Consider the following 13,002-nt stretch of genomic DNA (forward strand, 5'->3'; position numbering starts at 1 on the left):
AGTGCTGCCCATCGCCGCGTCACTGTCCGTGCCCCTGGCACGTAGGAGGACGAGGAGCCAGCCCCACACTCCCCATGCGGCGGCTCCTGTCCTGCGGGCTGGCCCGCCCCCCACTCCAGGGCAAAGGGTCACTGTGCTGCCCCCCGGGCGGCTCGGCTGCCCCTCCGTCAGGACAGGGGGTGGCCGGGCCAAACCTGACCAGGGGCCCCTGGTAAGGGCATCATTGAGAACAGCTGGGGACCACTACTGAGCCCCTGCCCCACTCCCTGTCCCACAGCACCCCTACTGTGGCCCCCGCCCCACTCCCTGTCCCACAGCGCCCCCTAGTGCCATAGTGGGATCAACACTGATTGCTGGGGAGCGCGCCCCCTAGTGAACCCCACTCCCTGCAGAACAGCTCCCCTCGGCACCGCCCTGGGGTGCATCCGCACTAGGAAAATCGCCAGGCGCCGTCCTGACGTGGAGCGTTCCCGGTGCCACGTGCTGAGTGGTGACACCGGCCGGCCCCGTCCCTCCACAATGAAACCCGGACAAGGCCGTTTCTGGTTGCCACAGGTGTTAGCAGGGGGCAGCCCTAGGGTTTGCGCCGAGCAGCTGATCTGCAGGAAGGCTACAAACTGCCTCGTCCCCTGCACAGGAGCTGAGAACCCCAAACTAACTGGCCTGGCCCCTCTGAGAGGCCTCCAGACCCACCCCGCTCCCCAGAGCCCCAGAACTTTGTGTCCTTGGAGGCATCTGCCCTTAGCACCAGGTGAAGGGAGAAGCCGCTCAGCCCAGTTCATTAGACCCTGAGCTCAGAGCAACCACGGCTACAGTCAGCACAGCAAGGTCTCTGCACGCCCGCCCGCCCCGCAGCGAAAAGCCCACGGCACTCAGCCTCCGAGGCCGGGGCCACTGATTGGGGCTGGTGGGGCTCGGGCTGCAGGGCGACAAACGGCAGCGTAGACACGCCCCGAGAGCCCTGCAGTGGGGTGTTCGGACGGCGAGTGTGAAAAACCAGGCCAGGGGACGTGGGGGTGGCGGGAGAGGAGGGGCCGACAGGCGCCCTTGTAAGACAAAGCCCTGGATGTCGGGACTGTCCCTATAAAACCGGGACATCTGGACCCTTGCCTGGCTCCACGGCCCAGCCCCAGGGCAGGGCCCAGGTTTTGCACGCTCCAGACTGTGCTTTAAAGGGGGAGCCCGCCCCGCCACAGCCAGACCAGAGGGGAGAACGCCCCCTTTGTCCCCCCGTCCCCCCCCCCAGTCCCTGCAGCACGCGGGTGTGAGACGCTAGTCGTGCTGCTCTCCTCCAGCGCCTGGGGCTGTCGGTGGCACCCCGTCAGTCGCTCGCTGCCGCCCACGCTGGAGCTGGAAACACGCCCCGAGGGCATCCAAAGCCACTGCCCGGCCTGGGGCCTGCCTGCCATTTCCATGTCAATCCGCCCCCGGCTGGGGGTCTTGGGGGGGGGGGGCTCCCCTGTGGATTGGAGCATGGGCGAGGCCCCAGCTCGACTGGCCAAAGCCTCCAGGTCCATTGTCCAGAGCCACCCTGCCCTGGGCCCAGGGGCTGGGAAAACGGGCCCGATCCTGAGCCCCTCGCTTGGTCCTTACCCAGGCCTGACTCCCAGTGGCTCCAGGACCTGGCCCCATCCAGGGGGTTAGGGCAGATGGCTCGGACCCGGCTTCCACAGCTCCCCGAGGGCACGTCCGCTGCGAAGGGACGGGAAGGGGGGTCCGGCCTGCCATCCCGGTGGAAGGGCTGTGGGAAGGCCGCATCGCCCTGCCCGGTTCCCCTCCTGCCCCCAGCGGGTGCTGCTGAGCCTGGCCCTGGGGGTCTCACCTCCTCCCAGGCCCCCAGATTAACAGAGACCTGCTAATTGTTGGCTCTTGGACCCTCCCCCCCGGTGCCAGCCGTCTGGCTCTCCAGTGGGGCAGCGAGATTCGGATCAGCATGATAAAGGCCTGAATGGCAGGAGAGGCGCTGCCTTCCCCTGACCCGCCCCCCATCCCCGGCTGGAGTGGCCAGGCCAGGGGCTGCCCCTCACCTCCAGCTGGGCGGCCCCGGGTCCCGGTCCCGGAGCAGCCTGGCCATGTCCCGGCCGGCGCAGGAGGCAGCTCCCGAGCGGGGCGCGGCGGGGGAAGCCCCCCAGGAGCTGGCCCGGGAGGAGGAGAGGGGAGCCGGGGCCGGGCCGGGCGAGGGCTCCGGGTCCGGACCGGAGGAGGAGGAGGAGGAGGAGGCCGGCAGGAAGGTGAGGAGGAGGAGGAAGAAGAAGAAGAAGAAATACAACCGCCACCCCAAGCCGCCCTACACCTACCTGGCCATGATCGCCCTGGTCATCCAGGCCGCGCCCGGCCGCAGACTCAAGCTGTCCCAGGTAAGGGCAGGGTCACCTGCCGCAGGATTCCGGGGGGGCAGAGAGCCCCCCCGCCCCGCATTCAGGGGGGCCCGTGGGATCCAGCCTGACACCCCCGCCCGCCCCGTCCATCACTTCCCTGCTCCGCTCCCCCGCTGCCCTGCGCTCCTGCCGGGCGCCCCGGAGGGACGCGGGGCTCCGGGGGTTGGGGGGTGCCTGCAGCCGGAGGGGGGCGGGCGATGCTGCTGTGCAGAAGCGGGTGCTTTGGGGCAGCCACTTGACAGCCGTGGGGTGAGGGGTCTCACGGAGACACGGGCGCCTTCCCCCCTCCCCGCCCCACGCGGGGCGCCCTGTCTCCGTGGGCCCCCCTTACCCCCCAGGGTGTGGGTCAGAGAGGGGCGGGGATCAGCCCCGGCTGCACAAAGGGGGCGAGCCTCCAGGGGAGGGGATGGGGCCGGCGACGGACCCCCGTGGGGCAGCGCGCAGGGCACGTTTCGCTCCCCACCCCCCACTCAGCCCCGCTCCGACTGTAGCTCGTGTAAATGAGGCGCAGGGCAGGGGCGGCCCAGGAAAGCAGATTAGGAACAGCGGGGAGGGGGATTCCTCGCAGGTCAGGTGACCCGAAGTTTGCACAGCCCCCGGAGGGGCTGGGGGCGGATTAGCACATGGGGCTGGAGAGAGATTCTCCCTCCCCCCAGGCCCGCGAGCTCAGGTTATCACAAAGGAGCCGGACTCCAGAAGCTCCGAGCACTTTACAAAAGCCCCCAGGATTGGAATTAGCGGCCGCAAGGCGCGCCAGTTAGTGTCCTAGCATTGGGGAAACTGAGGCACAGGGCGGCAGGACTGGTCCGAGGTCCCCCAGCCGGTGGGAATGGAACCCGGGTTCTGCAGGCACTAGACCCCACTCCGCCCGCCCTGGAGGTGTGAAGCCCACGCTCACTCCCACCCTCCGTGGGCATTTGCCCCCAGCTAGGCCTGGCTACCCGTTGGCTACCCGGGCCAGCTGGGAGAGGGTGGGGTCTGGACGAGTCAGCTCCCCACGGCTGGGTCAGGGACCAGAGTGGCACATGCTCAGCTCTGCTGTGACCCCATCCCCTCTCCATGCCCCAGCTGCCCTCAGCCTGCCCCATGGCACTGTGGGTGCTGCAAGGGTTAATAGGGGCCGGCTTTGGGATCCTGGGGGCAGGTGCTGCAGGGGAGGGGGTCTGATGACAGCATATTGGGGGTGGCTCCCAGCTCCCCTGGAATGGATGGGGGGAGCCGGGGGAGACTCTCCCCAGAGCCCGACGCAGGCTCTGGCCCAGGGGCTCCCAACCTTTTCGGCTCGAGGGCCACGAATACAATTTTTACAACCCTGAAGGGTCACCAGTCTCCGCCAGCAGCTCCCCCCCCCTGCAGCCCGAGGGAAGGAGTTCAGCGAGGAGGATCTCCCGTCCCCGACTGCACCAGGGAAACCGCACGCGTCCCATAGCCCCGTGCGCTCCGCCTGGGTCCCTGGGAGTGGATCCCTTCTGCAGCCAGGGGGATGAGAGACCAGTGCTGCCCTCCCTCCGGCTCCAGCAGGGACCCAGCGCCTACGGACCCAGGCGGATTGCTTTGCCGTGCTCCCTGCCACAGCCCGGGGAAGAGGAGCGCTGATCTCCCGTCCCCTTGGCTGCAGCCAGGAGCCTGCACCGGCACCAGCACTGGCTCCGCCCGGCCCGGCTCCCTTCTGCAGCCAGCAGGAGGTTGAACCAGCCACTTTTGGCCTGCGGGTCACAGGCTGGGAACCACTGCTCCTGGGGCTGGTTTTTGGAGGGGTGGCTGGCCCAGGGGTGCTGTTGGGGGGGCTCCAGCTTGCTGCGCTGGGCAGTCTCTGCTGTGGAAGGAGTCGCCGCCAGCCTGCTGTGCTGAGTAACCCCAGCCCTCCCGCCCGGGTCCATGGGCGCTGCAGGGACTCGGCGCTTGTGCCCCTCAGGGCCATGCGTCCTCCCTGGCCTGGGCACTCTGCCGGGGTAGGGAGGGGGGATGGACATTACCAGAACCCGAGCCCATTTCCCCTAGCCCCTCCAGCTTAGTGCCTCGTGCCCGGGCCGCCCAGCGGCCCAGTCAGAGTCCAGCCGGGGGCAGACGGGACCAGCAGGATGGCCGATGGGATTGAACCCCCCGATGATTAACTAGCTAATTAATTAGCAGTGATAATTAACCACTGGACCAATTTACCCCCGGTCGTGGGGGATTCTCCCTCCCTGGCAATTTGAACTGCAGATGGGCTGCGTCTAACTCTGCTCGAGGACTGCCTCGGGGCAGCTCGCTGGCCTGCAGGACACGGGTCAGTCTAGATGGTCCCCGGTGACCTGGGGATCTAGGCTCGGAGTCAGCAGCACGTCGGACACGGGCCCTGGCATTCGGCGCGTTGCCCACCCGGCCCCGGGGGGGAGGAGTCATGAGCACCCCAGTTTGTGCCGCCGCAGTCTGAGGTGCCCGCCTGGCTCCCCAGTCACAGCCTGGCACAAACGCTGCGTCCCACGCAGGCCCCAGCTGCTGGAAGGGACATGAGTTGCCCCCCCCCGGCTCCCCCCCCACTGGGCACCTAGAAGACCCAGTGACGTGGCACCAAAGCCAAGCACCCGTAGCCCAGGCAGGGACATGTTGAATTGTACGTAGCCGTAGCGGCCTCACAGGGTTGGGGGCTGCTCCGGCTACAGCCAGGGGCTTTCACGTGCCCGTCTCTGGGTTTCAGATCATCCAGGAGATCGGTTCCCTCTTCCCCTTCTTCACGGAGGGCTACCAGGGCTGGAAGGACTCCATCCGCCACAACCTGTCCTCCAACAGCTGCTTCTCCAAGGTGAGGGCTGGGTGCAGGATATGGGGGAGGAGGGTTCTGGAGATATGCTGTGTGAGGGGCTGGGTCCCAGAGTGGGGGGGGTCCAAGGGACTAAGGGGTCAGCTTTGGGGGCAGGTGAGGGCCTGTCAGGCCGTGGGACAGGGCTGATGGAGCTGGGGAAGGCTAGGGGAGAGCCCAGGGCTAAGGATGGGGCCGTGGGGGACGGCGCGCAAGGCTTTGTGGGACAAATCTGCCAGGCCTGACACACAGAAGCTCTGTCCCAAGCTCCTGGGGGTAGGTCCTGGGCCTCCCCACGGCTCAGGGTTGCTCCGTCCGGGGAAGAGCTGCTGCCCCCCAGGCCGTGCCCTCTCTGAGCCCGTCTCGCTCTCCCCGGCAGCTGCTGAAGGACCCGGCGAAGCCCAAGGCCAAAGGGAATTTCTGGACGGTGGACGTCAGCCGGATCCCCCCGGACGCCCTGAAGCTGCAGAATACGGCCATCTCCCGGCAGGAGGCGGCCTCCTTCGCCAGCGACCTGGCCCCCTTCATCCTGCACGGCTGGCCCTACGGCTGCCAGGGGGCCCAGCGCCAGCCGCAGGGCGCCGGGGCCTCCTCCGCCCGCGCCGGCTCCGACAACGAAGAGAGCGGCTACCCGCTCTGCGAGGGGCGGCGGACGAACAGCTCCTTCACCATCGACTCCCTCCTCAGTGACTTCCAGGAGGTGGGTCTGGCTGGGAGGCCCCGGGAGGCCGGGGGCCGCCCCCAGCCCCTACAGCCCCCTCCCAGCCCGCCGGCGGGAGACTCCCTTCCCCTCAGCATCGACCTCTGGGGCCCAGTCCCCATCTTCCGGGTCTCCTCCGGGCCCCCGGCGCTGCCCTGGCGACCCCCGTGCGCCATGGCCGCGCCGCGGTCTTTCTCCTCCTCCTCCAGCAGCATCTCCACCGTCAGCTCCTTGTCGTCCGACGAGCGGGACCCCGGCAGCTGGCGGGTGAAGCCGGCGCGAGGCCCCCGCGCCCCGGCCAAGCGGCCCCGGCTGCTCGCCGCCCGGGAGAGCAGCCGTTCCAGCTCGGACTCCGACGGCTCCGGAGGCTGCACTCCGGCTCAGACGCCCCCGCCGGGCCCCCAGCCGAGCTGGGAGCAGCTCCCCACCTCGTACACCAAGTGCGTGGCCCCCAACGTCGTGGCTCCTTCCAGCGGCCCCCCTTTCTTTGCCTTCCCCGCCGTGCCGGGCCTGCCCTGCTACTACACGCCCGCTAGCTACGCCAGCCCGCTGTACTGGGGCCTTATGCCCGGCTCCTCGGGGGCTCCCCGGCAGCAGAGCCCACAGCCGCCTGGCCTCTCCGTGGACCTGGACCACATGGTGCAGGGCATGCCACCCAACAAGAGCGTGTACGACGTGTGGGTGAGCCACCCGGGAGACATCGTGCACCCGGCGCTGTACGGCCAGGGCCCCGTGGCGCTGACCCGCTTCGACTCCCTGTGACGGGCCCCAGCAGGGGAGGGCCGGGCAGCCCCAGGGCCTCTCAGCGGCTTTGTCTCTTCGGGATCCTGCGCCAGCTGCCCGGACAGACAGACCCCTGCAGACTCGACGGGGCTCCTCGAAACCGGGACCGGCGGGCGGAGCTGCGTCGGGATCTGCAACGGGGCGGCCCGTGGGGACTACAAATCCCAGCATGCAACGCTCCGCGCCAGGCCCAGGCTGCCCCTCTTCCCGCCGAGCCAGCTGGCAGCAAACAGGACATGGTGAGAAGACGCGGGTGCCGTCGAATGGTTCCCCTCACCCAGCGTGGAAGGAACCGTCTCTGCTGCCTTTACTTACCTAATGAGACTGCTGCCACTGGGGCCCCTCCAGCGGGGAGGGGGCAGTTCCTGCAGGGGTCTGACTGCTCCCCCTTCTCCCGAGCTGCGTCCTGGCTGGACAGGGTCCATCTCGGGCATTGCTGCGGCACCCCAGTGACAGCCGGTCCGGCGATGAACACACGAAGGTGCAGGGCAAGCATGAGCCATGCTGCTCCTGCTCTGGGCCCAGGAGACCATGAAGCACACACAGGACTGAGCAGAGCTCAGGCAGGACCCTCCGCTCCCCGTTTGCACACACTTGCCTGGGGAGGGCCTGATCCAGGCCCCCAGATTCAGCCAGCCCCAACTTTGCAGCGCTGGGGGAGATCGAAATGTGAATGCAGAGCTGGATTCCTAGCGGGACAAACGTCCGACCAGGTGGCAGCAGTAGGTCTCTCAGACGGGGGCAGCTTTGTGACCTACGATACTGGGGTGCCCTTCCCCCAGGCGCCCCAGCGGACTTCTGACATCTGCTCCACCAGGATGCTGGGTGACACAGAGAGCTGGACTAGAACCCTGGCCCTCTCCGCTCCAAAATGCACAGCTCGCTGATCCTAGATTCTCAGGCCAGAAGGGACCCGTGTGACCAGCCAGTCTGACCCCCTGTATAACAGGCCAGAAACCTGCCCCCAGATCATTCCCAGAGCAGATCTGTTAGGGAAAAAAAATCTGGATTTAAAAATGGCCAGGCATGGCGAATCCACCCCGCCCCTTGGTAAATGGGCAGAAATGTGCCCCTCATTTCATTTCCAGTCTGAACTGGTCTGGCTTCAACACCCAGCCCTTGGATGGTGCTAGACTGAATATTTGTCCCCCACGTAGTTACTTAGAGACTGTAATCAAGTCACCCCTTAACCTGCTCTTTCTTAAGGTAAATAGACTGCAGCAGCTCAGTCTATCACTATAGGCAGGTTTTCTAATCCTTTAATCATTCTCTTGCCACTTCTCTGAACCCACTCCAATTTATCAACATCCTTCTGGTATTGTGGGCACCAGAACTGGACCCAGGATTCCAGCCGTGGTCGCGCCAGCGCCAGATACAGAGGTTTCATAACCTCTATATTCTTATTCAGGCTTACAATTTATACATCCCAGGGACCCAATAGCCACAGCGTTGCACTGGGAACTCACGTTCAGCTGATTATCCACCATGACCCTCAAATCCTTTTCAGAGTTGCTGCTTCCCACGCTAGAATCCCTGTAAGTCTTTGTTCCTAGATTTTCTACTTTACATTTGGCCGTGTTGAAACACATATTGCATGCTGGAGCCCCACTGACCACGCGATCCAGACCGCTCTGTATCACTGACTGGTCCTCTTCCTTATTTACCACGCCCCCAAGTTTTGTGTCACCTGCAAAATGTATCTGTGATGATTGTATGTTTTCTGCCAGCCATTAATAAAAATGTTAATAGCACAGGGCTAAGAACCGATCCTGGCGGGACCCCTGGAAACACGCCCACTTGCTGGTGATTCCCATCTATAATTACACTTTGAGACCTGTCAGCCAGGCATTTTTTAATCTATTTAGTATGTGCCATATTGAGTTTGTGTTTTCCTAATCAAAATATTGCAGGGCACCACGTCAAATGCCTTGCAGAACTTGACGTCTGTTACAGCAACACGATGACCTTTACCAACCACACTTGTAAACGCTTTTAAAAGAGACCACGTCAGTTAGACAGGATTGATTTTCCGTGTTGACTGACATTAACTATATCGCCCTCCTGTCACTAGTAACTGCATCCCTTGTGCTGGAGATAATGGAGATATCCCTCGGCTAGCGGCAGTAGCAAGTCTCTTATCCTCCCTGTGAGTCCGGTTACTAGAAGGTGTCAACCCTCACGGCCAACAACCTTCGTCTCCTCTTGACAATCAAGGTCCAGCACTTTTAAGAACCCTTTTATTTAAGGAGCCCACACTCCGCTCCCAGGGAATCCAGGGCTTGTGTCTCCGAGCACATCTGGCCCATGCTTTCTACCCTGTACTGGTTTTCTGCAGCAATTTCCCTCCTTCCCTCTTTGTTCGGCTCCCCTCATGAAAAGCAGCGCTGGCTGAATGACTCACAGCCGCGGCAGTGTAGCTTGTCGCTTTCCAGTCACAAATTCGGCGTCTGGGCAGTCCCCTGGCAGCTGAAATTCACTGCTGACAGATGCAAAGACATGCACCTCCGAAGGAATAATCTGAGCTGCTCATTTATTTGTCTTGGGTGCTTCTATGGTCCCCATCACTGTAGTCTCTGAGCCCGTCCCAATCGAATGTATTTATCCCCACAACTCCCCTCGGAGGCAGGGCAGAGGTATTATCTCCATTTCACAGATGGGAAACTGAGGCACAAAGAGGCTAAGTCACACGAGGAGGCTGGTATAGCAGAGACTGGAGCGCAGGTCTCCCAAAGCCTAGGCTGGAGATCTACCCCCTCGCAGACATTGCTGCATTCTGAATTAACTGACACCCTGGTGGGGAAATCCTGACAGGAGCGCTGCTTAATGTGCGGCAGCGTTCAGACCCCCAGCGTGCGGAGACGGCAGGACAATGGGCTAGTGCCATCATTCTGTCCGTTCAGACTTTTTCACAGGGAGGGTGACTAGCCCGTGGGAACAAGCTACCAAGGGTCGTGGGAGATTCGCCGTCGCTGGCCCTTTAAAAACCAAGAATGGCTGTTTTCCCGCAAGCTGTGCTCTTGTTCACTCGGGAATTAATTCTGGGGAATCTGCTGGCCTGTGCTGCGCAGGAGGGCAGATGAGATGATCCTGGCAGCCCCTTCTGGCCTTGAAAGCTGTGAATCCTGGGGACCTGGCACAACTATGGAAAGTCACGAATAGAAGAGAGGAAGGAGCAGATCAGGCGCTGCGCTTCCCTCCCCATTTCCCACGGGAGCAGAGGTGATGGTCAATCAAAAGTTTTTTAAAAGTATCACAGATTAAAGAACATACTTCTTTACCTCTGGCACCGTTGGCCTGTGGAACTCACTGCTGTGGGGATCACTGAAGTAAGCAGTTTAACAGACTTCTGAGAAAGACGGTACAGCTGTGGGTGAAAACATCCACCAGAGTACCATGGGCCAGATAATTATTAAATCAGCATTTTAGAAAGGCTAAGAGGTGCCCAGCCAGGCACCCACAAGTCTGGAGAACAAATCCCCCCCCCCAAGAAGCAATTTCATTACTGCCCATTGGAGCGTTTCTTGCCCCACCCCTGGTGAGCTGATGGTGACCCCTGGCAGACGGGCTGCAGGATCAGATGGTCCATATGGCAGAGCCAGTGGGACCAGCCCTACGTGCTGTAGCTGATCACCGTGATCACAAGCACGTTGGTTCTCCGGCTGATTCTTCTGCGGCTATTTTGAGAGCCATTGGTTGCAAGGATCTGCTAGGCGCCTTGAGCAGAGGAGGTGGGTTCTGATTGGACGGCCGGGTCACATGGCATGCATGTCAGGTTCTAGGACAGCCCCCGTGTTTGAGTTCGAATTTGACTCCAGCGTGGGCTGCCCCACACCCACAGTTTCCCCTCCCGGTCCTGCCCCTCGCTGCACCAGCGGCCGACGGCCAACAGGAGCGAAGGGCGAAAGCAGGCGCTGGAGGGCCAGGGTTTCTGCTAGAGGCCAGAGAACCGCTCAGATGCTCTTTCAATCCTCCTGGAAACGTGTGGCATGGGCCAGATCTTCAGGTGGCATCAACGGAGCTCTGCTGGCTCACGCCAGCCTGCGCGCCTCGTCCCCCTGGTCTCCCACACGTCCTTGGAAGAAGTCCAAGCCATTCTCCGCCCTGGGATCAGACTGTGTCTGCAAGGGCCACACAGGGGGGGGAAGGGTAGAATTTACCAGGACCTGGGGGCATCCAGCCCAGGCTGCACCCCCCATGGGTATGTGTGTGGGAGGGGGCCCATGTTACAAGTTTCTACTGGGCCTGAAAAAATTATGTTTGGGCCCTGTGTGTCTGACCTGGCTGGGCTCTGTTCTGACGCGAAGCTGCTCCAGGACTGTATCTTCTGGGCCTGCTCCGGCACACGGCACCCTGGCTGCACGCCTCAGTAATAAAGTGCTAACGACGTATTTGTCCCTGGTTCATCTGCTGCGGGTTTGTGTGTAGCCCCCTGGGGTCGGGGGTGGGGTGGGGTTGTGAGTGTCGGAAATAAGGCCTGAGTGTCACAGACTTACGCTGAGCCAGGAGGCGGGTGAGACACGGGGGACGCCTCCAGCAGCGGGGGGCAGAACGGATCAGTACCTGGCCCAGGATGAGCCACTGAAATTGCCTTTGAGCAAGTCTGAGGATGTTCCTCATGCAAACGAGGAAGCTCGCGGCCCCGGCACGCTGAGAACCCTTCTCTGTGGGTCGAGGTCTGAGCCCGCGCCCCAGTGAATTGTCAGCACGGTGTGGCCCAACTCAAAGGCAGGGCTGTGTGAGCCGAAGTCTGGCAGGGGCCTCTGTAAGTGCAGGGAGCGTCATGCGGCATAACAAACAAACAGCCACCTGTCATACCAGGGCATCGCTCCCTTTAACCTGCCATCATTATGTTTCAGAGTGAACGGGGATATTGGGGTTCCAGGCTGCCTGCAGCCATCGCTGTGCCGGTCACAGCTCACAGCTGGAGGGGGCTGTTTGTTAAATACAAACCAGGAGGGCTAGAAACTGGCTTTTTAGAAACCAGGGGTTAGAATCTGCTGCCCCGTTGCACACTGGGCGTGGGGTGCTGCGGGATAGGCGGGCGCGGACGTCCCACTGCCCATGCCCCCAGCTAGCCCGGAGATCAGCCAGCCAGCCAGGAGCCTCTGGCAGGGAGTAAAGGAAAGCCCCAGCACACCACCCAGCCCCGCCCCGGGCAGCAGGGCTCCCCTGGGCCTTGTTCAGTGAGGTCCCCTCCTGTGTTCTCACTCATGGCCCCCCCAGCCCAGCCATCATTGACTTGGGGGAGGGGTTGGTGAGATCCAGCAACTCAGGCCCGGGTGACCTGACGGCGGAGGACGAAGGTCTCAGGGGGTTGGGCACGCAGTCAGCTGCTCACTGGGCGCAGAGGAGCACCCTGTCCCCTTCTCCCCCCAGAACAGACTCGCCCCATCCCCATCTGCGCAGGACCCCGGGTAATCCATGCCACCTCCCATCGCCCACCCCCCCTTGCAGGGATCGATCGCCTGCTGCTGCTGCCCCCCTCGACGCAGAGCTGGCACCTGCGCCCCGAGATCCTCTGCGCCGCTTCCTCTCTTCTTCCAGGAGCCCCCGCCCCAGGGCAGGAGCCAGCCCACAAGACCAGGCCCTTGGGACACTCGGGCCAAACGTCCAGCGAGCCGCACGCCAATTGATGCATGGAAATGGGGGGGGGTGCATGTGTGGGTGGGCAACGCTGTCCCCTTCCGGGATGGGACGGCCTGACCTGCGCACAGCCCAGCTCTCAGCCGCTGGAAGCAGGCTGCTGAAATCTGCAAGCTTCCCTCAACCTAGAAAAGGTGCCCACCCTTCTCCCTCCTCTGCCCCCTCCTCGCCCCCCTCCTGCCTCGGGACCCCACCAGCCCCTTCTCTCTCTCTCCACCCCCATCTCCCCACTCAGCCCCGTCATCCCCCCGCTCTAGAAAAACAAGCCAACCTTTGCTGCCCTATACAAACTTCCAGCCCACCCCTAGGCAGGGAGAGGAGCTCTGCCCCAGACTGGCCCGCAGGGGACACTGCATCCCTCCCTCACCCTAAATCCCAAACCACAGCCCCCACCCCACTATGCCAGCCTCCGGTCTCCCGCTCCCCAGCTCTGCTGGCGCCCCCCCCATTCCCAGCCTCCTGCCCTGTGTGATTCTAGTCCAGGCCCTCCCTCAAGCAGAGACTGACAGATGACTGTGCCCAGCAAGGATGGGGTGTCTGTGCTGCGACCCCCCTAAACTCACTGCACTTGTGTAGACCTCTGCAGAACTCCGCAGGGGAGGCCAGGCCCAGGGTCTGCATGCGGGACCGGAGCCGGGGTCATGCCAGGAGCACTCAGTAACGACAGATGGTGATAAGGGCCCCGTGAACTGCCACAAAGAAGATCATCAGCAAAT

The 13,002-nt window shown here is 63.1% G+C and overlaps 1 protein-coding gene across 1 annotated transcript; it reads left to right on the top strand.

Moving 5' to 3' along the window:
* The first annotated feature begins 2,072 nt into the window (after positions 1-2,072).
* LOC137161048 (forkhead box protein H1-like) lies at positions 2,073-6,622 on the top strand. Its single transcript, XM_067560049.1, has 3 exons — positions 2,073-2,357; positions 5,059-5,163; positions 5,540-6,622. The coding sequence occupies exons 1-3, from the start codon at positions 2,073-2,075 to the stop codon at positions 6,620-6,622; spliced, it is 1,473 nt and encodes a 490-aa protein (XP_067416150.1).
* The last annotated feature ends 6,380 nt before the right edge of the window (positions 6,623-13,002 follow it).

This window comes from Emydura macquarii, unplaced genomic scaffold (genome assembly GCF_026122565.2).
Source record: "Emydura macquarii macquarii isolate MOO-44397 ecotype Brisbane River unplaced genomic scaffold, CSIRO-AGI_Emac_v2 contig_2246, whole genome shotgun sequence".
NCBI lineage: Eukaryota > Metazoa > Chordata > Testudines > Chelidae > Emydura > Emydura macquarii.

What these genes read in the sequence shown, in the direction of transcription:
- LOC137161048 (XM_067560049.1), top strand. Translation starts at nt 2,073, where the DNA reads ATGTCCCGGCCGGCGCAGGAGGCAGCTCCCGAGCGGGGCGCGGCGGGG. An exon ending in GCAGACTCAAGCTGTCCCAG is followed by an intron (nt 2,358 to 5,058) that starts GTAAGGGCAGGG and finishes TCTGGGTTTCAG; the next exon opens with ATCATCCAGGAGATCGGTTC. An exon ending in CCAACAGCTGCTTCTCCAAG is followed by an intron (nt 5,164 to 5,539) that starts GTGAGGGCTGGG and finishes TCTCCCCGGCAG; the next exon opens with CTGCTGAAGGACCCGGCGAA.